The 27,383-nt window shown below is 41.7% G+C and overlaps 1 protein-coding gene across 4 annotated transcripts in view; it reads left to right on the forward strand.

The window, feature by feature from the left end:
* Positions 1-866: 866 nt before the first annotated feature.
* PANK1 (pantothenate kinase 1) overlaps positions 867-27,383 on the forward strand; it is a 73,913-nt gene continuing 47,396 nt past the window's right edge. For 2 of the 4 annotated variants that reach the window (XM_020964126.2, XM_020964127.2), the window contains exon 1: positions 7,586-8,052. In XM_020964126.2, coding sequence (XP_020819785.1) covers positions 7,746-8,052 — 307 coding nt within the window. In that variant the 5' untranslated portion in view covers positions 7,586-7,745. Of the gene's footprint in view, positions 988-7,585; positions 8,053-8,653; positions 8,862-27,383 lie in introns of those variants that run through there. The other 2 variants (XM_020964130.2, XM_020964131.2) reach the window with 2 other exon arrangements.

Consider the following 27,383-nt stretch of genomic DNA (forward strand, 5'->3'; position numbering starts at 1 on the left):
TTCCTGAGTTCAAATCTGGCCTCTGATACTTATTAGCTGTGTGACCCTGGGCAAGTCACTTAACCCTGTTTACCTTGTTTTGTCATCTGTAAAACAAGCTAGAAAAGGAAATAGCAAACCATTCCAGTATCTTTGCCAAGAAAACCCCAACTGGGGTCATGAAATGGACAGCACTGGACAACAACAATAACAACAAATTTCTTCCTAATCTTACGCAAACAAGTATTCTGAGTGTGAGTATCTAGGTGGCCTGATGAGTTTGGGAGATGTAGAGGATCCGTCAGAGATCCCATCAGTGACTGGACATGAGACCATAGTCTAGTGGCATCAAACTCAAAGAGGAGAGGGTCCCTGGGGACTTTATATTGTCCAGAAAACAACACATTAACATTATCTATATTGTAGCAAGAGAATCCCACATGGGGTCACGAAGAATCAGAACAACTGAACAACAACAACATTGTTTCATGTGGTTATTTATTTTGTTAAACATTTCCCAATTACACTTTAATCTGGTTCTGGCCACACTTGGAAGTTTTACAGGCCATAGTCCTCCAGAGCCCGGAACTGCAGCCACGAGAGTCTGAAGGTGATTGGACAGAAACTTCAACTTGGATGGGCCTAGATTGACCTTTCCCAGCTGAGACACCATGCCCTGAGCGGAGCAAACTCAACTGAGCTACTTGCTCATGGAGACGGCACTCTCTTCTTTATGGCTTCGAGCATGGATGGATGTGGTTCTCTGAGCTGTTTAGAGGTTTAAGCATTAGGCAATCTTCTCCCCACCTGGCCACAAGATGTGACCAATGTGTGGCCTAGGCAAGCAGATGCCTGAGAGAGCAGCCTCCTTTTCCTGTCTTCAATTCTTTGTAGAGGTTCTTATGGTTTCTTAAACTGCCTGGAGACCTGCTCTAAGAATGACAACCTCTCCCACCAGCAAGAAAGCAGCTGTGGTGTCCTCTGGAGCAACAGTGGCTGATGGGAGGGGTGAGTATCTGCTTCTTTAGAAGGCTCCTTCATTGCTTGGAGAGAATGCCTCATTGTCCAGCCCCCTCTACTTGTATCTGCTATTTATAGTGTTAGAGACTTTACTGGGGTAATGAATGTGACTTGTGCAGTCACAAAGTCAGTATAAGTCAAAGGTAGACCTTACTGAATTGGAAGTCAATTCTCTCCTCCATGAAATACCTTTCCTTCATAAAGGTTTCATGAAACCCTGCTCCACCTTCCCCTCACCCCCCACCTAGAAATGGGCTTTGTGTAACACTTTATTTACAAATCTCTTGTATACTATGTTCTATATTGTAGCCCTTATTTATAGATCTCACCCTCTTATTAGAACATAAACTCTTTGAGGTTAGGGAGTATACTATGCCATCCTGTAGTAAGGTGTTTTTAAAATAGGAAGTGCTTATTAAATGGTTGTTTGAATTTGAATGTAAAGATATGGCTATGACCTTAAGATTGTTTCTCTTTGTGTCTTCAGGATTTCATTCTTGAAGGCATCTCTTTCCTCCTGGGTTTACATGCCTTATAGAAGTTTAGGACACGAACTTTCATTGTAGAATCATGGAGTCAGGGCTAGAAAGGATCTCAGAGCCCATCTTGTTAACATTTTCATTTTACAAAGAAAACTGAGCCCCAGGAAGGTAAAGTGAATTGCTCCAGGTCATACAGCTTAGTGGATGGAGCAAATGGAGACAGAAAGACCTGAGTTCAAATTCTGATTCAGATACTTACTAGCAGTGTAAGCTTGAGCAAGTTATTTAAACTTAATCTGCTTCAGTTTCCTCATCTGGAAAATCAGGAAAATTATAGTGCCTACCTTCCAAGGTTGTTGTAAGGATCCAATACCATTTATAAAAGTGCTTTATAAATCTGAAATGCTAGCAATTATCAAGGTGGTGATAGAGAGTCACACATCAGATATATTAGGTATGGAGAACATAATTCTACTGTTTTGTTTTTGTTTTTATTTTTATTGATTTCCATGTAAGAAAAACAAAGTGATAAAGAACGCATATTTTTCAGATTATGACATTTTACTGGATGATACTAAATTATATATAGTAGCCTATTGAATGATATATTAATATATATATATATATATATGAAAGTATTTGTTCATTTAAAGACTGTTAAATGTACTGTGCTCCCTGTTTTGTGCCACAGTGTATGTATGTATGTATGTATGTATATATATTTGTTCATATACATATATTTAGGTATAGTATAATAAATTATAGGTAGTGCAGTGAATAGCACCAGGCCTGGAAACAGGAAGACCTGAGTTATCTCTGGGCAAGTCAGTTCACCTTTGTTTGTCTGTTTCCTCATTTGTAAAACAAGGATACTCATAATACCTATCTCCCAGAATTATCGTGAGGATCAAATGAGACAATATTTGTAAAGTGCATAGCTCAGTGCCTGGAACACAGTAGGCACTATCAAAATGTTAGCTATGATATACATGCACACATAGATGTGTGTGCACATACACACACATACATACACAGATATGTATGCATGCATAGATGGCTGTATTGTATGTATACATATTCAGACACACTAATGGATAGTGAGGGATGAGACTTGGATGTGGGTTTATAGGAGGAGAAGAAATTGTTTAGTAATTCTGGGGCAGCTAGGTGGCAAAGTGGATAGAGCACTGGCCCTGAAGTCAAGTAGGACCTGAGTTCAAATCTGACCTCAGACCAAACACTTAACACTTACTAGCTGTGTGACCCTGGGCAAGTCACTTAACCCCAGTTGCCTAAATAAATAGAGTAGAAATTGTTTAGTAGTTTCAATGATCTGAATCTGCTTTTTGCTACAAAACTCATCTTTTTAATGCTAATATTTTCCTAGTTCATCATAGGAGCATATATTTGGTGGAACCTCAATACGATCCCTTCATTTTACAGATAGTTAACTTGAATCCCATAGAGGCTATGACCTACCCAAGGCCACACTGGTGGCAGAAGTGGGGTTTGAACAACCTTTCTACTTCACCAGGCTACTGATACTGTCTTATTATAGTTCTCTGTGTGTATACATGTGTGTATATGTGTGTGTATGCACACACACACACATACACACACACACACACACACACACACACACATATATATATATATATATATACACACACACATACACACATATAGATAGCCCCATATTGTATTAAGGAATAATAGCCAATAATAACTAACATTTATATAGCACTTACTCTGTGCCAGGTACTGTGCTGAGAGCTTTCTAATTACTACTCCATTTGATCTTCAAAACAACCCTGGGAAGTAGGTGCTTTTCTTATCCTTATTTTACAGATGAAGAAATTGGGGCAAGCAGAGGGGAAGTAACTTGCTCACAGTTACACAACCAGTATCTGAGGTTGAATTTGAACTCAGATCTTCCTGACTCCAGAATGACACCTAGCTGCCTATAAGTACCACATAAAAATGAAGACAGTCCTGTCCTCAAGAAGTTTATATTCTAATATGGAGAAACAGCAATTATAAGAGAGTAGTGATCAGGGCGGGAGTATTTTCTGTTCAGAAAGCCACAAAGCTTTTAAAAAAACTTTTCTTTTTAGGCAATTGAGGTTAAGTGACTTGCCCAGGGTCACACAGCTAGTAAGTGTCAAGTGTTTGCTCTGAGGCTGGATTTGAACTCAGGTACTCCTGATTTCAGGGCCAGTGCTCTATCCACTTCACCACCTAGCTGCCCCAGCAATGCAGCTTTCAGGCAGACAGGTAGAGAGTAAAGTAAAATTTGATGTGACCTTATTGCTATCATGAGCCAATGAAATCTGTGATGCCACTCCCTGCTCCAGCAGAAAGGGTTGCGCCCTCAATGGCATGGTCTGAGAGGCAAGGTACAGATGTTTCTCAGGATTTTTTTCCCTCTTCTATCCAAGGAGCTTCCACTTCTTTAGACTGGGAGCTCCCATTGGGTTTGTAAACTCTCTGTCTTTAGCAGACCACATTCCTATCATTCTCCGGTACTTCTGAGAAGGGTCTGGGTATCCCCACTCCTCCAACTACCTAGCCTTACCCTTGAATGTTAACTAATTCTTGGCAGACTAGGGCTGCTGTCAAGGGCATCCCCCTCCCCTACCCCTTGGAGAAGGAGAGAATTCTCAGAAGGTAGAGACTAAGAAAATCTAGATGCCATACATTTCAGTTTCACATCCTGTCCAGTCATTCACCTGGCTACCTGCCTGTAGTACCTCATTCCTCTCTGCTTATTTCACTTTCCACTTGCTCAGAACAAAACTGCCTTCCTTGGTCACCTCTGTCCTATAGGTGATCTCTTTCCTTATTAAATGTAAGCTCCTTAAGGGGCTAGGCCTATCTTTTTTTTAAACATTGTATCCTCAGTGCTTACTACAATGCCTAACAGTCTTTAATATATAGTCATTCATTCATGGAAGATTTAATATTGTTAATGAGATAAGATCCTCAATCAATCAAAATATTCATCCATTTAAGGACCATTAAACATAGACCACGTGCCCTATCTAGTGTCAGGCTGTGTTAATAGTGTGACATGGATACCTAGGTGGCTTCCTGAGAAAGTGAGTAATGAAGATAGGCAGGCATACATTGTAGCTAATGGCTAAGAGTTAGGCAAGCTGGGGGTCGGGCAGAACTGGAAAGTCTGAGCTGGAATAGGAATAAGACAGGTCAAAGGTTCAGACAGGATGACAGAAGGAGCAGACATTGCATGGCTGATGATTGCAGTTAAAATGAGAGAAACTAAAGGGGTAGTGAAGTAGGGGTTGGGTTGAAGATAATAACTAGAACTTTTCACAGGAGGGCAAGTTATAGAAACAGAAGCTTTCAATTTATGGCTATTTTTTTTTAATAGTTTAGGACTATCTAAACAGCTGTGCCTTAGGGATTGGGGTTGAGAAGGGAGAAATGACAGTCTCTTAAAAGGGCCTGGGCATTTGAAGTGACATTCTATCTGTGCTAGGACTTTAGCTTTTCCTTTCTAGGCCTAGGAATTTTGAATCAGATTTTGGAGGCAGCACAAAAGGAAGAGGGGTGTGTATGTGGGGGGATGGGCTAGGATGAATATAAACTGCTTTAGGCTTCAAGGTCATTGCTATAGTGCTGCCCTATTTGTCTTCAAGGGTTGTGACTAGCATCTGTATCACATTTTCTTGGGACCCTGGCAGACATCACCAGAGCTGTTATGTGTTCTGGGACCCTATTGTATAGGTTCTTTTGCCTCTGGCAAGAACTACTGGAGATGAGAAGGTAAAGTCTCACGGTTTATACTCTAAAAGACTCCTTCCCTTTCTGTACATTCCTTTGGTCAAGTTACACCCACAACACACCCTCTCTCACACCCCCTTGGTTAAGCCTGTGAGCTACAACCTGGCTCTTTTCCACCGGTCACTGGAGGCAGAGGGTGGCTGTAACAGAACCAGAAGACCCACAAGTAAAGAGGCATAAGAAATTAACAAGGTGGAGGACGTTCTGTCCCAAGGGCAGTCACTTTTGCCCTGGGTCTGTGCCATCTGGCTGTAAGTGAAGCACAAGGAAGGCTTGGGGGACGAATGAGGACGAGGAAAGAGATAATGTATCCTGGTAGATACTGTAATGCAAAAACTTTCTATTTGCATTCCAAATTTACCTTGCCAACTAAAGGCTGCATGGCTCACCCAGGCAGGATTTTGAAAACTGTAGGCATTTGCAAGCATAGATTTCATTTTTTTCCTCCCAGAAGATTTAAGCAAGAAAAAGTTGTAGAAAGTGAGAGGGCTCCTGAGAAAAGTATCACCCAGTAGATGATACTTTACCAAATGAAACAGCTTCATTACCCTTAGGAGTCTATCCACCACCCAGGCTCAGCACAGAGTACAGGCTCCATTTGTAGCATAACAATCTATTATTAAAATGATTAAATTGTAAAAGACAAATAGCAGCTTATGGCAGTGTGGCTCATCCACAAATAACACCAGGCTTTCAAAACAGAAACAAGGCTGTGTCTAGGTGTTCTGGAGCCACAATCAAGGCTGTATTTTAAACCCAAGGCTTTTTAGGGTTGTGCACACAGCCGGGAGGGAATTAAAGGGACCTTTGCCTTTTACTTCCACTTCTGGTGACCAGTACTGCTGGGTCTTCCAGATCAAGGTCACCTTATATTAGTGGTGTCCTCTGGGGATTAGACCAGTGTTTCTATAGTCCTGGCTGCCTTTGATGGGGTCCAGGGATGGAATTTCCCTAAATCCCCTGTATTTCTGCTTTTCCATTTTCAGGTAACCCTATCCCCCACCACGTCCTTTAATTCCCCTTTCACTGTGTTCCTAAGTTTTCTCTCTGGAAAGAAAACTCAGAGTGACCTCATGGTGTGTGACTGCCAGCCCAGAAACCTCCCTCTCTCTCTACCACGTCTGCCTACCTTACTATAAATAAATGTCCTTCTTCTTCACCACCCCCACTCCCACCCAGTCTGCCTCTTTACTGTCAGTCAGTCAGTCAACAAGCACTTATGAAGGCTAACTACAGTCACACACTGCACTAAGCGCTGGAGATATAAAAGAAAGGCAAAAAAGCCTTCATGTCACACTCCAATGGGGGTGGGGGGTGAAGAGAGATTAGAAGCAAACAATTACGTACCGAGTAAACTGTGAGGAGTCCAGGTGGAACAGTGGATAGAGTACCAGAGTTGGTGGAAGACCTGTGAGAAAATTCTGCCTCAGAGACCATCTATGTGACCTTGGGCAAGTCACTTAAACTATCTGCCTTGGTTTCCTCATATGTAAAATGGGGATAAGAATAGCACCTATCTCCCAGAGTTGTCGAGGGGATTGAATGAGTTATATGTAAAATGCTTTGCAAATCTTAAAGTCACATATTAAAGCTATTTAGTGCTATTATGGAGGAAATCTCAGAGGAAATTCAGATTAATCAGTTACTCCACAAATAAAAACTACTCTGAGAACGCAGGGGCCGGAGGGAGCGGCTTTGCAAAGGATTTATCGTGTTTTTGGTTGGGTGAAACTTTGTTTATGTGAAGAAAAGCTCAGGATCTCGTATTCGATATCTTACCAACCCGAGTTTGTGCGTACCTGTGTGATATTAGACAAGTCACTTCCCCACTCTCTGACTCAGTTGAACTAGATGAGTAAAAGAAGTGTCCTTTCCTGCTTTGAAATGAAAGGATTCTTCCCACCTTCCTTCCAGACCAGCTCCTTCCCCGCATCCACCCACCACAGTATCCCAGCTTGTGCCCCCAGGAATGCAGGGGGCAGGAACCCCGACCACTTAAGCCGCCAGTAGGGCAAATCTGAGAAGGCCCGGGCATGCTCAGTTTCGGGAACAGGTCTGGGGAGCCAGAGGAAGCTTTTGAACTCCGGCCGCCCGGGGTGTGGGGATCCCAGGGCACTGGCCGCCCCCGGCCTGCCAGAGTTCGAGTGCCCAGCCCGGGGGTGGGCTGGCATGTACGAAGCAGGCGCAGTGGGGCCGAGGGGCTGGGGGGAGGAGGAGGAGGAGGAGGAGAGGAAGAAGGAGGGAGAGAGCGAGGGAAGAGGGGGGAGGGGAGGGGAGGGGAGGAGCGGAGGGCTCGGCGGCGTCCTCCAGGGCCGGCTCTGCGGCGGCTGGATCGGAAGCCGCAGGGAGGAGGATACAGGGAAATAAAAACGACCGAGAATGACCTCCAGCAAGCGAGCCTGAGCTGGGCCCCGTCCTCCCGCGCTACCTCGTCCAGCCCCCGCCCTCTCCAGCTCCGGCATGGGAGACCGAGGGCAGCAGCCTGAGCGCTCGGCCCCGCGCCCGCACCCTCACCCTCCGGGGGGCCCTGGCGGTGCCGCGGCCTTGGTGAACGGCATCTTGCACAACGGCTTCAACCCCCCGGCGCCACCGGCGCCTCCGCAGCTGCAGCAGCGACCCTGTGGCAGCAGTAGCAGCAGCAGCGCGGATCCCCGGCCCCAGCCGCAGCCGCAGCCGCAGCCCGACGGGCCGCCGCCGCTCCACGACTCCCCGGCCAAGAAATGCAGGCTCCGGAGGAGAATGGACTCGGGGAGGAAGAACAGGCCGCGTAAGTGGTGCCGGGGGAGGGGAAGCCCAGGGCGGAGGAGCCCGGGCGGGGGGCTGGGGGTAGAGGGGGGTGTCATTCGGTCCGGCACTGCCCACCGGGCGCCCCCAACTCACACCCCCGGATTGCACGGGGCGGCCTCCGGTGTGGGTGCTACTCGTGACAGCCTGGCGCTTCTCCGGAGGGATGGGCTGTGAGGCATCTACCCTCGGTAGAGGCTTGCGCCGTCTTATTTGTGGCTGGGAAGAATGCATTGCGGGGGACCATGGCTGGGAGGAGGGGCCGCCTTCGGCCGGCTCCCTGGGCTCCCCGAGGCTGCAGCCTCTTACTCCCTTCGCTCCTCTGACGATTTTCTTGCCCTTTGAATTGCAGAGTAGCCTCCAACCTCACTGGTCTATTGGTGAACGTCTAGTCAGGAGGTGTGTAGTTTGACAATCCCCCAAATCACAGCCTATTAAATGGTGCTTCTATGTAACCAATCAGAGGGCCAACCCGGGGGGACACACCCACTGATACCATGTGGGCTGGGACAATACAGACCAATGAAAAGGCTCATTTTTTTTTTTGGTCTGGTTGGGAGCTTGTGGCTTGATTGTAATTTACAGTGTTCAGAAGGCTAAAATGAGTTATTTCACAATACACTGCCTGTGTTATATAATGTTAGGTTCTAAAGGGTGTCTCCAGACTAGACTTTCTGGGATGTAAATTTGCAGGTCGTATTTACAACTTGTATCCAAACTAAACCTTATTTATTCTGCTGGTGACCTGCTCCGCTGTATCTTTAATGAAGCTGATTAATGGAAAGAAACAGTGTAAGTAAACTGTAGTTTAATATCCAAATTAAACACTCTGGGAAGGTGGCGAGTAATGCATTCAAGAACCGCAAGACTTCCCTCAGTTTAAGTTTCTTCTCCCTTGATACTTTGCTTTCCCTCTCTTAATTGAAATTTTCTGTTGTTTCCTAAGTCTTTCGGAATCACATTGATACTGTTATCCTCGGCACTAAAGTACCCCACGACTTTAATTTCTGTGGGGCTGAAATTTTGGCACAAAAGTCTCTTGTCTCACCTAGAATTGTGAAATCGTTTTTGTTGCTGAAATCTCTTCAATGAATAGTTTAAAATTTTTTCTTTTACACTGGCTGGAAAGTTACGTTTATGCACTTGATGGTGACTAATTACACCAGTTCATTGCTAGCATGGTTGACCACTTCGGGAACTTTTAAAGATACAGTAGGTGTCCAGTTTGTATTTAGAAGTGTAATGTACTTATCATGAATTACTGTGTGTTATATTTACTTGTATGTTTTTTTGTCTTCCCATTTGACTACAAGCGTCATGAATTCAGGAATGTCAACCTGAATCTTTCTGCTGAAGCTTAGCAATGTGTTTTACACATCATATTGAAAACAAATGTTCGTTTAACTATAAGTGGTAGTATAGTCAAACACCTAGTCAATGCTGAAGTGTAGTGAATAATTGAACACATTAAAATATTTTTGTTCAGTGTTGGCAGTTTAAATGCTTGATGTTCAGTTAAGTGAAAGCTGTCTGGTGATACTTTTTTTTGATGAAAAGACACTTTGTAGCAATTTCTTTAACAACTTCGTGTATGCAGAAAAGGAGTGAAGTAATAATCTCCAGAAATGTCTTTTTAAAAAGATAAACAGTGATGTTTTGGGTTTCTTTTAAACCTGTCATCTTAATTTTAAAAAAATTAATGTTTCACCTTCTTAGGAAAAAATAAAACCCTCATGTTTTGTAAGGCATTAAATATGGCATTGACAGTCATTTGAACATAAAACTGCAAATAAGAATTGGGTGTTCGTTATTCAGCCAAATTTTCTTCTGTGAAGTTTGAATAGGCTACTTGGTATCCAGTTTGATGGAGGACCTGCCATTGTGTGATCTTGTGACACTTCTGTCTGAGCCTCAGTTTCCTCATTTGTGAAATGAAAGAATTGGACTAGAGGAACCTTGCAGCTCTAAATCTGCGATCCTATTATTTTTGCATAAATGTTGATAAATTAAACCTTCAGTGAAGGAAGTGGAGAATGGAAGAATAATCTTACTAAATAGAGTACAAAAGCCTTAGTGCAGTTAACCTTTGGGATACTTTTTACTGTATCCTTATGATCCTTGTATAAATGTTATAGAGTAAACTTTCAGTGAGGGAAGAGAAGAAGCTTCCTTATCAACAGATATTTAAAGAATAGAAGGGGAATCTTTTTGTTAAATAGTGTATTCCTGTTGTGTGTGTATACAGAATTTTAACTTATTAGAGAAGTATGAGTAACTGCTAAAATTGTGCACATTTCTTTCTTTGAAGGTAGGTAGAGGTCTTAGAGTCTCACAAATAATTATGCCATTTACTGGTTTTTACTTCCTACATTCTGCTGTTTGCTTACCTTCATTCTAAAAATGGGGGCAAGATAACACAGTACAGGTAGAGCCCTTCTATCTGCCTCAGTTCTGCTAGGCACCTGCAGTGAGGGTGTAGGCCAGTGTCTTTCTGCAGGGTTATCTTTATGTTCCTTGGTGTGTACCATTTGTTTGCTTGTTTATTTCATCAGAGTGCAGGGTGCTTAAAGGCATTTAATGTTCAAACCTGCTAGAGGTAAGTTAAAGTATCCTTTGGCTTAAAAATGAAGGAAAGAGAAGAATAGAATTTGTCTGCATTTCAGTGCCAGGAACTGCTGGAGGTGGGGTTGGTCTGATCTTTAGCAATTACAACAAATCGTTCTTCGTAGAGAGAACATACAATCCTTTCACCTGAAATGTCTTTACTTCTTTCCTACACTTGGCTCAGCCTCAGTTCCAGCTCTTTTAATGAAGCCTTCTCCACCTACCAGATTTGACCATACCACTAAAGAGCCATAGGATCTTGACCAAATTACTTTTTTGGAACTTAGTTCTCTCCTGAGTTCAGTGGCGTGTTAGGTGTACAGATCCTCCTCAGCTTGGACTAGATCTTGGAAAGCCCTTTTAACTCTTAAATTCTAGGATTCTCTGATATTCCATATTCCATTCACTCTTCCTTTGATAAACATCTATAGTACATAACCAAATCATCTAATTGTATCCCATCTTATATTGGGAATTAATTGTTTCATATGACCTCAATTAGACTATAAGGTCAGGAAAAGTGTCTATTGTCACAGTAGAATCATACAATCTTAGAACTGACACGAACCACAGAGGTTATCTAGTGTAACCTATACTTAAGCAGAAGTCCTGTGTACCAGCAGAGTGCTGAAAACATAAGTCTTTGCGGGCTTATTGATACAGCCAGCCAGCAGCAGGGAAAAAACAAAGAAACTCAAACAACTAGCTGGTATTATTTTTAGTGAATTTTCCAATTACAGGCTTGAGGAAAAACTGAGACAATGCTATGAATCCCTGATTGGGAGTTTCATTGGCAGAAATGGACTTTCTGCTTTGGAGTTTTTTGGTTTGGTCTCTCTTTGCTTGATTCCCAGAGATTCAGAAACTTCTTCAGGATATACCTTTAAACCCTAATATGATCATATGGGATCAGTCTAGAAATATGTAAACCTATTACTATTTGGACGTCATTCTTAGTTCACTGGTCCAAACAGTTGATTGGTAGGTATGGCCTAAGAAAAAAAATAGTAAAAGTAAATATTTATCCTGATATATCAATTTGTGTATATGTTGTCTGCCTATCAAGATATAAGCTCGTTGAAGATGGGGACTGCTTTTGCTTTGTATCCCCAGGGCCTAGAATAGTACCTGACACTTAGTAGGGGCTTAATAAATGATTAATTTATTTCATTGAACAGTACAGTTCATAAGAGCTGGAGAAGGGCAAATGGTCCAGTTGCTTCATTTTACAAATGAGGAAATTGAGGTCACAGAATTAAAGTGACTTGCCCAAGGTCACACATATGCAAGTGAGTAGCTGAGCCCGAGACATTTGCAGTGAAGACCTCAGATTCCAAATCTAATGCTCTTTCCACTACACTCTATATACCTTCCACTGAGACCTGGCCATTGAAATGCTTATCTGACTAGAAAGAGGTAAAACACTTAATAATGCTATGTACTCTTACACCCCCTCCCCCAAGTTATTGTTTTAAATGAAAATGATGAATATATACTTTTTAAAAAACAAGAAAAGGACACAATGTACTTTACAAGAGCTGCCTTGAAATTCTGAACTTTTAAACACTAAGGCTACTGTTACAGATGAACAGCAAAAGTAATTGGAAATACTGGAGAAATGCAAAATACAAAAACCATATCAAGTTGCAGAACACAACACACTGGGAAAAGGTTGAAGGGTTTCTGTCACCCTTTATTATCCTTTTTTTTTCTGAAATGTACTTGATTCTTGATGTCTGGGACTTGTCTACCAGCTCTCAGAATTGTAGAACTTGTTCCCAAATCCATCTGGGTAGAAAGCGCTTAAGAGAACTGGGAGAAAGTTCATGATGTCCAGACTTTCTTTACTTGAATGCTGGAATTGGAGATGCTGAAATCTGTGACCAATTTTGTAAACCACATTTTTAAAAATGAAAGGCTTTAACCTTTTCAAAAAGACACAGTTTAGACCTGGGCCAATTTTAGCATTCAGGATTTGGATTCTCCATTATTCCTGAATCAGGATAATTGGAGAGAAAGGAGGATTTGCAGTTGCTTGGTAGCTAGGGAAGCTATATAATGCCAATTCTGGAATCCCCCCAGAATTCCTGGCTGCCTTTGCATGGGAGAGATAGGTAGGCATTTTTTCCCAGCATACTTAGTAATTCAGAGAGGGAAAGCATCCTAGCTTAGTGGCCAGAGGATTTAAAATTAAAGACAAAGGAAATAAACATTTATTAAGCACCTACTAAGTGCCAGGCTTTGTGCTAAGATATTTACAAATATTATCTCACTTTGATCAAAGAACTGCTGAGGCCTCCCTCCCTGCTTAGTACTGTATGCTATGAACTGATTTACATTTCAAACATCCTAGCCTTAGTTTCTCCATTCATAACAGGGAACAAATCTTTTTTCCTCTCTCATTGGGATTGCAGGCACCAAGTACTGTGAACTTTTTGGATGATATGGTGATAGAATCCGAGAATTTCATAACTATTAGGGTCCTTAGAGAGAGCAGGATAACAAAATCTAGAGTTGGGAGGCTCCTTAGAGGCCACCTACTTTGACCTCTTTATTTCATAAATGAGGGTATCAAGGCCCAGAGGGCTTCACTGTCTTAGCTAGAGTCAGTTAATAAATGGAGACAAGATTCAAATTCATCCAAATCTAGCATTCTCTCTCCCATGCCACACTGTCTCTGGAATCATCTAATGCAATCCCTCTTCTTTACTTCGTGAGTCCTGAAGAGGGAAAGTGGCTTATTCAAGGTCTTCTTTTGTTGCAGTCATTAATACCCTTAGTTTTTATAATATCATCCTTGATGAAATCTATCTCCTTACCAACTGAACTCTTCCTTGTAATAGAGAAAAAAAAAATTAAAGGGACTACAGTATTCAATGTTTTACTACCCTACCCTTCTACTTTTCTACCAAGAGGAGGAAGCCATGTTTCGTCATCTGTTCTCTGAGACTGAAGTTGGATATTATAATTAATGTTTGTCCGCCTTTCAGTGTTATTTTCATTTGCATAATTTTAGTCATCGTGTTTGTTGTCCTAGTTGTGCTTACATCACTATTCATCATTTAGGTCTTCCCATGTTTCTCCGAGTTCATCATTTGTCATTGTTTATTGGTACAATAGTATGCCATCATATCCATCTATCAAAATTTGTTCAGCACCTTCCCAAACATTAGGTATTCACTTTGTTTCTAGCGTTTTACTATCACTAAATATACAGCTGGGTACTCATTAGGGTATGTGATGGATCTCCTGAAGTGATCATGTGTATTTGGATTTGTTATTCAATGATTATATAAAACATAGTAGTTGGTTCTGGCTCAATGGAAATATGCAATACAAATACAAATCATTCTACCTTTAGGTTGAGTACTGGCACTAATTGGGCCCTGGTTGTACATCTGTAGTCATGTCTGGGCACAATGTGAATCTTTGTTTTGGAGTTCAGGTTATATTATACAAGGACTTAACATACATTGCTTTGCATGTGGTAGGAACTCAAAATATACTTAATTAGATTTAATGAATGGATTGATTTTTGTTAGCTTTTGCTAACAAGAATTAGGGTATAATAGAAAGAGTGTTGAATTTAGAATCTGGAGACCCATCCCAGCTCTGATACTGGCTGTATTGCCTTGGACAGGTCACTTAAACTTTTATTTTTTTAACAGAAATTAACCTTTTATCATATCAGTTTCTTTAACTTTTTTTTTAACGACAAAGTGATGTGTGTGTGTGCAGAAAATCCTGGTCAGAACAGTACCTGTCTGTTTTAATCCTACCAATTGCTTAAAACTTTTGAGCCAAATTTCCCTTCCTATGAATTGAGCTTAGGAATATTTCACTGCTTACTTTTCAGGTTATTAAGAGGAATGTACTTTGCAAGCTTTAAGGTCCTATAATTAAATGTGAACTGTTGCTGTTCATGACAATTCCACTGAAACAACACATCACCCAACTGGATGGGGATTCATAATGTTTTAAGTCATTTAAGTGGTTAAGTTAGGAGCCTGCATCTCTGATAGACCTTCTCCTAAACACCCCATCTCTTGCAGTAGTAATCCTATCTGTAGGTATGATGAAATTCAGCAACTGGAACAAAGTATGTTTTGTTTCCTATGGCCACCAAATATGTGGAAATGGTGTTCGTTAGCACTGAACTTGCTGGACATGTGATAGAAGAGAGTAAAGTACATACAAGTATAAAATGAAACCTAGTTGTGCCTTGGGAACTAGATTGCCAAAGAGGGCTAGAGGGGTTCTGGTGGTACTTTTTGTTTTGTTTTCAAGGCACACATCTTTTTGCAAATAGCTAGATCTCATAAGAATGTCATTTTAGTTTAGATTGTCTATGAATGTAGTTTCATAGCTTGAATACCTAGGTCAGTTTTTCACCTTGGAATGACATGCTCTAAAGTCATATGTCAAAGGCATATGCCCTGAATTGGGCACAAGTGCACTGAGCTGCTTGGTGAACCTTTCCCCTACATCATTGAGCTGTCAGGGGAGGTATCTGGTTACTTGATTTATGACAACTTTTAGATGCTTATGTTGGCTTATCACATGGTGTGTATGTGTGTGTGTGTGTCTGTGTATGTGTGTGTGTGTTTAAAAAAATCAGATGATTTCAAGAGGAAAGGATTTTTATAGGGAGTCAGAGCAAAATAATGAAGAGTCAAATAGTTATGACAGAAAAATGTGTATGTATTGTTAGGGAAGAGACTGGAATGCCTAATGATACCAGTAGACTGACAAATGTTAGAGCTGGGAGAGACTTTTGAGATCATCTTATTCATCACCCTCATTTTACAGAAAAGTCTGAGATCCCGAAAGGGGAAATGACTTTCCTAATGTCATACACTCAGCAAGTGGCAGAGCTGGGACTTCAGCCAGTCTTTTAGGAGGGTGGTAGGTGAGGTCTTTCTCCATAGAGAATAGATGGAGCTAAAGCTAAGGGTCTTTTTCTTTATTGGAAAAGTAAAATACATCTGCAAAAACTTTAGAGGATATGTCTGCTATATAGGCTAAAGGCTAATTATGTACCAGGGCAGATCTCTGGAGCTTCTGTAAATAAATGTGCACTCCAAGGGATGATATGATTCAACACTACTATAGTAAACCTCTGGGACCTTTAGTCATTGGAGATATGCCAACCATGTGACTCCCAACTCTCATTCAAAGGAATGGACCACTAAGACATTCTCTCCCTTCTCCAATGCCCGGAATGCATCTGGCCAGGTAATCTGTTGACCTGATCTTAGTGGGCTTCCCAAGTTTTATAGAAGATAAGTCACTGTCAAGTACTTGGTAGGATTATGGAGTAAGCACAAGGTCTCCAGAAACTCCCTAAAACCATAGAGTTTTCCAGATCTACCAGATCTTACTGGAGAGCTTACCTACCCCATTCTGGCTGGAGTTAGGTCTCCATTTCCTAAAACTTCTGGAAGAGGGGACACATATACTCTGTCACCATGTCCTGAACCTACCAGGTCTCTATCACAGTTTGTCCTCATTTTAATACCTAATGGATAACAAGCCACTTGTGGCTAGAGGTATGATGTACTCTGAAAAATACTGGATCTGGGTTCAAATTCTGACCCTGTATGACTTACTAGCAGTGTGGCTTTGGGCAAGTAACTTCTTTTTGGGTGATGATTTCATCGTCTATAAGTAAGGAGGTTGCAGTAGCTATCTAAGAACTCTTCTAGCTCTAAAGAGAGGCACCCCAAGCTTAGTCTGCTACTCTCTGCACCACAGTGTGGATGATATTGTACAAAATGGAAGACTATAATCTGTTTCACTTTCAAGATAGTTATTTCTGAGTGAGGCAATATTTCTATTCCATTTTTTTCTATATTTGGACAGGTTATTGCAGTAACCTTCTGGTTGGTCTACCTGCTTCAAGTCTCTCCCCATTCAAGTCTACCTTCTGCTCAGCTGCTCAAGGGATTTTCCCAAAGTACAGGTGTGATCATGTTACCCTTCCACCTTTCTAGTCTTCTGACACTTTATTCCCCACCAAGAACTCTGCTATGCAATGATACTGGCCTGTTGGCTTTCCTCACACAAGAATGGACAATTGACAATTCATTTTTCGACTCCATGTCTTTTCCCTTGGCAAAGGGAATGCTCTCACTTCCTGCCTCCATTTCCTGACATTCCTGGCTTTCTTCAAGGCTCAGCTCAAAAATCCATCATCTTCAGGAGGACTTGCCTACTACCCCTCCCCACCTCTGCCTGCCACTGCTAGTGCCTTTCCTCTGAGATTACCTCCAATTAGCCGGATTTATATCTTGCCTCTGCACAGTTTGCATGTTATTTCCCCCATTGGACTGTGAGCCCCTTGACAAGAGAGACTCTTTTTTTCTTTCTTTGTATGTCTTGTACTTAGCACTGTGCCTGGCACATTGTAAGCATCCAGTAAATGACGGATCGCTGATAGTTCTGTTCTCAAGGGTTGTAAATTGGCAAATTTTACATAAAGAAAACATGAGGTACCGAAGAAGAAAGAGCTTTTATTTACTTTTTTAGGATTCTAGGTACTTGTATCCCCAGGATTTTTAGGTCATGGTTCTTTGGTAGTCTACTCTTACGCCTTGTAAAAGCACTGCCGTATTTTTTTTTCCCTCCTCAAGTTGAAATGAACACGTATGTGCCTTTTTGTTATGCCCTGGGATCTAGCATGCCTTAAACCATCCATCTAGCATTGGTCTGGAGGCTAAGAAAGGAGTTCTGGATGTAAGTACAGACAGTTATGAAGAAAGCATGGGCCCAGTTAACCAAAGTACCTTGGAATTGTGTTTGATGCCAATGACCATGGTTAGATGATCTTGATCACCCGCTGATCAAGAAGCCAATCTAGACCATTTTACTTAGTTCTAGCTTAGTCTAGGAGGTTACTTGGACTAGTGGATGCCTTACTTTGTGTAGGTAAAGATCCTACAAAAGGGATACTTTAGGCATCACAGAATCTATCAGGATGGAGACTTTGAGGGGAAAGGGAATATGAATTTAGTTAGTGTTTGCTATGTGCCAGTCACTGTGCCAAGTGCTAAGTGCAATCATTATTCAGATGCCTCTTTTGGTATGCAATATAGAGAGCCACATAAGTCTTCAGATAAGGGATATTCTGGTCACTGTCTGGGTGCTTGCTCTAGCTAAAATCAAGAAAGACCCTTTGTTCACCCTGTCTTCTTGTATAAAATTTTCCTTATATTCCTTGTCTTCTGCATCCTTCAGATATTTGAAGATAGCTGTCATGTCCCATCAGAGTCTTTCCTTCCCTAGGCTAATATATATCCCTAGTTTTTTAAATTATTCATTCTATGCAACAGTCTTGATTGCTGCCCTCCTACCCCCTTTCCAACCATCAATGGCCTTCTAAAACCTGAGTGTGTAGAACTGAATGTGGTTACCCCCCCCCCCCACTCCAATACTGAATAGCACAATTCTTCATCTGTAAAATGAGGGGATTGGTCTAGGTGACTTGTGATATCTCTTCCAACTCAAAGCTTACAATGAAGCATTTGAAGCATTTCTGGCAGGGCAAAGACCCACTTGGAGCTCTGGGGTTTCTTGGAAAGCAGCTCATTCTCAAGATCACAGAAGACTTCCCATTCTTCAATTCTCATCCATTTCCTCTAGAGCCTGTGGAAAGCCCCTTGGCCTGATCTGGTTCAGACACACTCTTTCAGCAGTCCCACAATGAGCTTATCTCTCAGGGTCTGTGTCAAGACCTTTGTGACTAGGTCAGGAAAGCCTAGTAAAGGTTTTATCCACCTCACTTCTGCCAATCTCACCAGAATGCTGGATCTCACCGATGGTTGGCAGAAAGGACATGTACTGGGATATTCTGGGCCCCATGGGAATAAAATGTCAACATGTTCTTGTGTCTTTCTGCATGGTATTGTGGATTCAAAATCAGTGGGACTGGTCTGTGTGTTTTTAAAAGTTTCATTAATGCCTTTTGTTTTTTTTACAACAGCTATTTCCCTGTTCACTGTATAAAATATAAATAGGATAAAATACAAATTCCTATTTGGCACTTAAAGCCATTCCCAATTTGGCTCCAGCCTACTTTTCCCAGGCATTAACTCTTCTTTTTGAGAACTTACTAACCTTACTAACCTTCACATGCTTCGCATTCCAGCAATATTAGCCTCTTTGGTGTTTTCCACACTTGATATGGCATTTTGATGCTTCTGCACAGGTGCCGCTAAGCCTAACTTGTCCCAAATAAAATTGACCAAAAAGCAACCACTAGTGACTGCACCTACCACATTCCAAACTCAGGCTCTGACCTCTCTACTGAGAAGACACCCAGAATACCTGGAATGAATTGCTATTGCCAAAGTGTTATGGGAACATTTGGGACTTTGGATGCTGAGAAGTGTATTCAACACCCTGCCCTCCTCCTCCTAACAGCCCATTCTCTTTGTTTTTGTTTCTTCCTCATATATATAATGTATATAAATAATATGTAATGTGTATATATGTGTGTGTGCATTATATATGTGTAATATCTATGTATTTATACATATTTACTTGTATGTGTACATGTACTTATAGATATTATTAAATATTTGGCACCTGCAATTCTCTGGTATGTAGTCTAGAATTCTTATATGTATATTTGCTTGTACTTATTCTTCTAGAGAAAGTTTATAGCAGAATGAGAATCTTTGCTATAGCAGGAAATCCATAAATCTTGGCTTCATGCTGAATGTGAAATCTTAGGCTGTTTGGCTCCATAACAGGAGGATCTGGGATTCCCTAGTTCTTGAGCCCTCTTCCCCTGAGCAATGAGTTCTATCTATGTGTCTCCTGGGACACTGGAAGGTCCTGCAGGAGGATTTGGAACCACCCACTTTGTGTTGTTTTAATAAAGGGAAATTAAATCACAGAACCAGTTATCCAGTCTTTATCAATGCTGTTACATATCTTGGATGTTTAGAAAAAGTTTTATGCCTCCATTACATGCTGTTGTTATCTGACTTTGCAGCCTCTATAAAGGACCAGTTTCCTGATTTTTACCAATACCAAAACAAGCTTTCTGTTTTGGCTTTTTCCATTCCTCCCCCTCCCCCCCACCCCCCTATCCCTGCCTGCTCCCTGAGCCGGGGTTGGAGATTTGCAACCTTAGGCCTGAAATGAAGTCATCCTATATAGTGCATCTGCAAGTGCACCCAAATGCTTGGACTTGAAATGAACACTCTATGACCCACAGGATCTGTTTGTAAATGAATTCAGATGATGTAAGGAGAGAGTTAGGTGTTCAAAGCCCTTCACCAGCTGGCCTCTCTCCGCCTTTGCTCACTTCTTATACCTTACTTCCCTCTACATACTCTGATATTGAGCAACCATGGCCTCCAGTGTCATGCCTGGAATACTCTCCTTCCTCCTATCTGCCTCCTGGCTTCCCTGGCTTTTTTCAAGGCTCAGGTCAAATCTCACCTTCTGCAAGAAGTCTTTCTTGGTTTCCTCTATATGCTCGTTCCTTCCTCCTCTTGATAATCTCCAGTTTCTCCTGTCTGTATCTTGTTTATCCTTGTTTCCAAGTTGTCTCCCCCATTAGATGGTGAGCTCCTTAAGGGCAGGTACTGTCTTTTGCCTTTCCTGATATTCCCAGCACTTAACACAGTGCCTGACACATACTGGATGCTTTATACATGTTTATAAACAGAGTATTGACTGACTTTGGAAGTACCACAGTAACCAATTTTGCTTCTGTCATTTACTCCCTTGCTTTCCCCTCAGCCTAGATTAGATTTTTTTAATGTCACCAAGACTGTGCCCTGAAGCTCATGCATTTTGGGGGTGGGGGAGGAAGGTGGAGCCGGGCTGAAAGCCACTCTTGTCCTCACTTAGATTTATTCTTATTTTGTATGGCATGTCTAGCCCAGGGCCATAGAATCTGCATATTAGAAGTGCCATCAAGGTACCTTACAGAGTACCCTTTCCCCCAGCTCCCTTAGCTAAGGACCATGTCCCATACTTCCCCACAAAAACTGAGACCATTCCCTGAAAGTATCCCCTTCTCATTTTATATGGCTCAGGCATGTCACTTCACCATCTCCTTCACTCCAGTTTCAGATGAAGAGGGGCCAAGGCAGCCTTTGATCCTCCACTCTTACCCTCATTCTCTTTTTTTAATTTAAAAAAAATTTAACATTCACTTTAAAAACTTTGATTTCCAAATTCTCTCCCTCTCTCCAACCTCTTTCCCCACCCATTGACAAGGCAGGCAACATGATACCCATTATACGTGTGAAGTCATGCAAAACATTTCTATATTAGTCATGTTGCACCAAAAAAAAAGCAAGAAAAATAAAGACAATGCTTCAGTCTGCACTCAGAGGTGGATAATTTTTTTTTCATAAAAAATCCTTTAGAATTGTTTGGAATCATTATATTGATAAAAGTAGCTCTTTCACAGTTGATCATTGTTTCTCCCATCCTCATTCTCACTTTTATCTTCTGTCTGTCTCTATCTACTGGCTCCTTTGCTGCTGCCTGCAAACATGGTCATGGGTTCCCCAGTAACAACTTTCTGGTTACACATCACTTTGTGCATTATTTCACTTAATCCTCACAAGAGCTCTTAAGGTAAGCAGTGCATATTGTGTAGGTGAGGAGACTGGAGCCCGGAGTGGGTGAGTAGCTTGTCCCAGGGTCACACAGTAAATTGGTCAGTGATGCCCCAAGTCTGCATCTCCTGACTTCAAGACTCATCTTACTATCTCTGTAGCTCAGTTGAATATTTGTTAATTGAGTTCATGAAAAAAAGTTTGCGCAGGACTAATAATACAGCTGATTTCACCCTTTGCAATTTTCTTCCTCCCACTAACCTATTTCAAACTTTTTCAAGCTGTTCCATGTAGACCTGTGGTTAACGTGGGAAGGTATTATAAGGATGTGTATACTGGACTGGCTTTTGTTCACATGTTGTACTTACTGTACAAAACGGTTTTTTGCCTCACCTCAGCTGACACCTGGCCTGCTTTAGAAGCTAGAACTTGATTGTCTAGGAGAAATGGAATGATTAAAGCCTGGTATGAAATGGAACAGGATGCTGGCAACACTGTTCAGCCCAGCATGCGTGGCTGTGTTGCTCCCTTGAGAGATGATTTAATGAGCCACTCCCAGGTAGTTAGATATCAATGGCTTCCCTGGAGTATGAAGGTTCTGGTATCCAGTCAAGATATAAAATTAAGCCCCTCCATTGTTGCTTAAACTGAGATTTGCTTAAGCAGGTAATGAGATTATACCTTTATGAGCTTGTGCTGGGTAACACCTTAGGAGCTATTTAGTGAAATGATTAAATCAGAACTTTCAGCTTTGCTTGTTAACTGAAGTCTTACCTTCCAAATGAAAACTTCAGACATAACAAAAAAACCCAATGTCCAGTCTTTTTGACTTTATGGGTCACAGTAGGAGATGCTTATAGGGTGTTACTCAGCTCATCATTCCCAATGCTATAATTTCATTACCTGCTTAAACTACCTATGTTTAAAATAGTCAAGTTTAATAAAAACAAAAACAGAAAACAACCACATTCTTTTTCTTTTCTTTTCTTTTCTTTTTTTTTTTTCACTGCATTGAGTTGTGATGGAGAATTTTGGGTTGACCACAAAATTGAGAATCCTAGGTCAGCTGTGGTAGAATAAAAACATGGGGGATTTGGGCTTAGAGCTATAAGATTGCCAAGTCCTTTAATTTCTTAGCTTCATTTTCCTCACTGGTAAAACAGGGCTAATAGTGCCTGCTTTGCCTACTTCACAGGAGATTGTGTGGTACAGTAGAAAGGGTAGTTGATTTGGAGTCAGGACCTGGGCTTAAATCCTGGCTCTGCCACTTACCTTATGACCTGGGGCAAGTCACTTAATATCTCTGTGCCTCTGTGTTCTCCTTCATAAAAAGAAGACGTTGGACTAAGTGACCTGCGAAGTCCTTTCTCCTCTGTCTCTTGCACAGGTCTGAATGGGCCAGGCCTTTGATTAAAAAGCTTTGGGGGCTCCCATTTGCCTCTAGAATAAATTACAGACTTCTTTGTTTTGCATTTAATGCTCATCACAAACTGACTTCACTGATTTTCCTCAACTGATGTCACTCACTCCCCATTAGGAACTATGTTTCAGCCCAACTGGCCTACTTACTCCCTATATAGGACATTCAGTCTCCCACTTGCAGACCTTTGCAGACTCTGCCTTCTATGTCTTGAATATTCTTCCCCCTCATCTCTGCCCTTTGGAATTCCTAATTTCCTTCAGTTCTCAGCTTGGGTCTTCTGTGGGTTGCCTTTTGTGAATGGCTCCCTTTTCCCCTTCAACTTTTGGTCTTTTCCTCTCTTCTCCCCTTCCTCTAGTTACACGTGTGTGTGTGTGTGTGTGTGTGTGCACGCGTGTGTGTGTGTGTGTGTATGCGAGTGCACCTTTGTGTGCAGTATTTACTAATGATAATTCACATCTTCGTAAATTTTAAGGTTTCCAAAATACTTGGTGCACATTTTCTTAGCATATCTCATTCAATCCTCACAACTCTGTGAGTTAAGTATAGTTATCATCACCATTTTATAGATGAGGAAAGTACCAAGAGGTTTAAAGTGACTTGCTCAGTTTTATGTCCTATAGCTGGTAAGAAAAAAAAAAGAGCAACTTTGATTTTGTTTTTGTCTTTTGCCTTTGGAGAGCTGAAGTGCATAGCAAAGAACTCCTCTCAAAGCCTCCAGCTAAAAAGGCCCTAAGCCAGCCATTTTTTTCATTTCCCACCTGGCTGTACTCCTTTGGAATGGACTCCCTCAGGCCCACAAGAACCTCATCATCAGGAAATTGCATCATCCTTTGAGACTGCATGGGCTTGGTACTCCCACCTCATCAATTTCTCTCTCCTTGTGTTGCGGTATGAGGGATTGAGAGGCTGTGACCCCTCAAAGACTGGAGTACATAATGGGTCATCTGGAATGAATTCACAGACTCAAGCATTCTTTAAGTCAAGGTGGCAAAGTTTATTGTTACGCTTTTCAGTGGGCAAGGATTCTTAAGGATCCTGCAATCTTAGAGTGGTACAGTTAAAGTTTATATAGGATAAAATACAATAAAACATGTGCCAAATATGCTAACTAGGTGATTCAGGGTGGGATTAGGGAATGGTTAAGGAGTAGTCAGTTCTTAAAAGAACATGCACTTCTTGTACCTACTCTGCAGGCATTTTACCCAGAGTTCATTAGGAAAAGCCCACAAGGGGGAGCCACATGGAGGTGTGGTTTTAGGCCTGCTATGTCACTAAGTTAATTAGAGTTTAGGGGTAACCCAGAGTTGTCCAGTCTGCCACCGATCAATGTCTTGTTTGACAAGATAGATGTAGGGAGTATACATATATCTTAAGTCTAGAATAGGATGTAGATAATAAGGTTGGGTGGTAGTATGTCTTTATGACCCAGTACAAAGCCAGTTCAAACTAATAATTCCTTTAGGTGCTGTTTGTAACTGCACCAGGGAAAGAGATAAAGGTCTTGCTGGGGCCCACTCATGAGTAATTGCTAAGCACAGTGTCCTTGGGCTGGGGAGAAACTGTCAGGGATAGTGTTTCTGAGACTAGGGAGAAATTGGGGTCCAAGCACAAGCACCGAAACGCAAGCACCCAAGCACCCCATCACTTGGAAGGTTGAGCACAACTCTTCCCAGAGCCTCCATTTAAAGAGGGCTCCTGGGCCAGCTTTCTTTTTGTGTTTTGTCTTCTCCCATTAGATTGCAAACTTGTTGAGGGCAGGGACCTTCTTTTTTTGTATTTGTATCTCCAGCACTTAGCACTGTGCCTGGTACATAGTAGGATCTTAATAAATGTTTCTTGATTGTTTATCCCTAGCATCTTTCACAGTATAGGTACTCAAATGCTCACAGTGAATTGAATTGAATTGTCAGGAATAAGTGAGAAGGTAGATGCCCAGTGCTCCAGACATGTGAATAAGATGATGGAATAATTCATCATCACTGAAGGATTTTCTCAATTCATTTTCAGATTTTTTTTCTTTTAAAAATGCAGTCTGAAGGTTGGAGTGGAAGAGGGTGGTTTTAACTTTCATAAATGCCCTGTGTGACTCTGGGCAAGTCACTTAACCTCAATTGCCTAAAACAAAAAAAACAAAAACAAAAACAAAAAAACAAGGGGCAGCTAGGTGACGCAGTGGATAGAGTACCGGCCCTGAAGTCAGGAGGACCTGAGTTCAAATCGGGCCTCAGACCAAACACTTGACACTTACTAGCTGTGTGACTCTGGGCAAGTCACTTAACCCCGATTGCCTAAAACCAAAACCAAAACCAAAACCAAAACCTTTCATAAATGCCATAAATATGTTACCTCTGCCTATCACAACCTCTTAGGGAAGACATAGGAAAATGGAGTGGTTTTTCCTCACAGTGCACAGCAGTGGCCTCTGACAGCTTCAAACTTAGCAGCCATGTGTATTTCTGATTTCATTTGCCAGGTGGAAGACCAGAAGGAGGCAGGGTAGGAAGGGGGTGGAAGCTGAAGAGCTGCCAGAAGGGTGGAGAGCCTTATCCATTGCCTATGGGACACAAAGCCTGGGAGCCAGTTGGGGAAAGTATGGAGGGGAAGAGGGAGGTGTATAGCCTGGGCAAGTAATGAATTCTGCAGGGTGACATATGCCTTAGGAAGCCAGGGTAATTAAGATGGCACATCCCTCTTCTGTTTGGGAGAAAATGCAGTCCAGCTAGGTAGCACTCTAGTTTTCTGAGAGAGGATCCTTGCTTTAAGAATAAGCTGAGAGGGCACTATTTCAAAATGACAGCATGAGCAATGATTCTGGTACCCCAGCCTTATTGTGAAAGGGCCATGAGAGCTTGCCTCTTTGGTGGGTTTCCCTTTCATCAGCTGTCTTTATTTTCTTATTGTCTCTCACCATTCCTTTACTAAGCACCTATTATTTGCCAGGAGTTTGGGAGATAAAGACAAAAAAAATCTAAAAAGTCCCTGTTCTCAAGGCGATTACAATCAGTGGGTGAAGTTGGGAATATTAGAGGGAGACAATATTTACATAAATAGGTTTGTGCCAAATAGAGACAAGATAATTTTGAGAGAAAGCAACCAGCAGTTGAGGGGAACAGAAAAGGTTCATGTAGAAGGTGGTCCTTGAAGGAAACTAGTTATTCTAAGAGGTGAGGAGAGGGTATTCCAAGCATGGGGCACAGCTAATGCAAAGGCACTGAAGATGGCAGGTGGCATTCTGTTTATGGAGAACAGTTAAGATCTCTCCCTGTTTCTCTTCCTATTTCTCACTGTCTCTGTTTCACATTCTTTGTCTCCTTAAAAAAGGGAGCAGAAAAGGTGACCCAAACCACTTAGTTCTGTGTTTGTCATCTTGGCCTTATGCACAGTTGTGTCTGGCTGTGTACAAGGCTTTACAGGGTGCCAACAGGACATAGATTCATGGACATGATTCCCAGAGGCTTTTTTTTTTAATGTAAGAATGCCTGCTTAAATTTAAAATAAAGTAAATATTAAAAATCAGTGAGGAGGAAAAAAAGATTCAGTTTGCTAACAGACCGCTTTAGGAATGCGTTTTTTCCCCTGAGCCACGAGTCACCTGTAACTTAAAAACTGTGATTTGAAAAGGATTCGTAAATGGTTTGGGGTACTTGCTTGATACATTGTTTGCCCATAGTTTTGCTAACATGTAATTGGATGCATTTCTGTACTCTTGGGTGGGGGTGGAGGATAGTAATGTGTATCAGAATAGATCATCTAATTGAAACAATGTTGGACCAAATTCCCTCCAAGCACTCCTAAAACTTTCTCCGTGCCCTGAGCTGGGATTAGAAGCCAGGCTAAGTGATTCTAAATTCAGACTTTCTATGGGGACACCTGGGTTTTAAACCTTGCTCTGCCACTAACTTAGAGAATCATTTCAACTTCTCAGGACCTCAGTGTCTTCAGTTGTAAAATGAGGGATTTGGACTGGATGAAGACCAAAGGGTGGATTGTGCAGTGGAAAGAAGCCTCCTCCAATCTGTGTGACCTTGGACAAGTTACTTAATCTCTCTGGGCCTCATTTTCCTGGGGCTCAGATTAGATGGCATCTGGTCTTCTTTCTAACTCTAGGACCATGACTTATGATCTCGCTATAGTTCTTGTCATCTTCGGTAGGACAATTAGACATTAAACTGAGAATCCTTCATTCCACGTGCCAATGAGCAGACTAGGAATATCCAATGCATTGAGCTGGTTATCCCTGGAAGATAATGTCTTTCTGCTGGGGGTAGTTAAACATACTTTCTGAGGTTTTTTTTTTTTTTTTGGTTACCTTTTTATCTTTTATGCATCTTGGATTGCATTCTATGCCAAGAGGGTTCGCCACAGGCTGCACTTTTGCCCCAGTGGTAGTCCTGGTGTGCCCCAAGGTCTTACAGGAATGGTACTATGTTTTGTAATTATCCAGTGATAATAAATCTGTTAAGTGCTTTTGCCTGTGTTGAATTTGGAATATTGCGATATTTCACAATTCTGGCTTCTGACAAATGTAGTTTGAATAAATTAGTTCAGGACAACATTCCTGACTTGCATTCGGTTCTAAAATTTTGTGCGTATGAGCAGAGCTCATAAAATTTTTAGATTTGAAGGTGAGGTTATCCGCTATCCATTGATAGGAGAATTCTCTGCATCTGCGCTTCAATCAAGGAGAAAAAGCCCTCGAACACT

This window comes from Phascolarctos cinereus, unplaced genomic scaffold (assembly GCF_003287225.1).
Source record: "Phascolarctos cinereus isolate Bilbo 61053 unplaced genomic scaffold, phaCin_HiC Scaffold_3;HRSCAF=262, whole genome shotgun sequence".
Lineage (NCBI taxonomy): Eukaryota > Metazoa > Chordata > Mammalia > Diprotodontia > Phascolarctidae > Phascolarctos > Phascolarctos cinereus.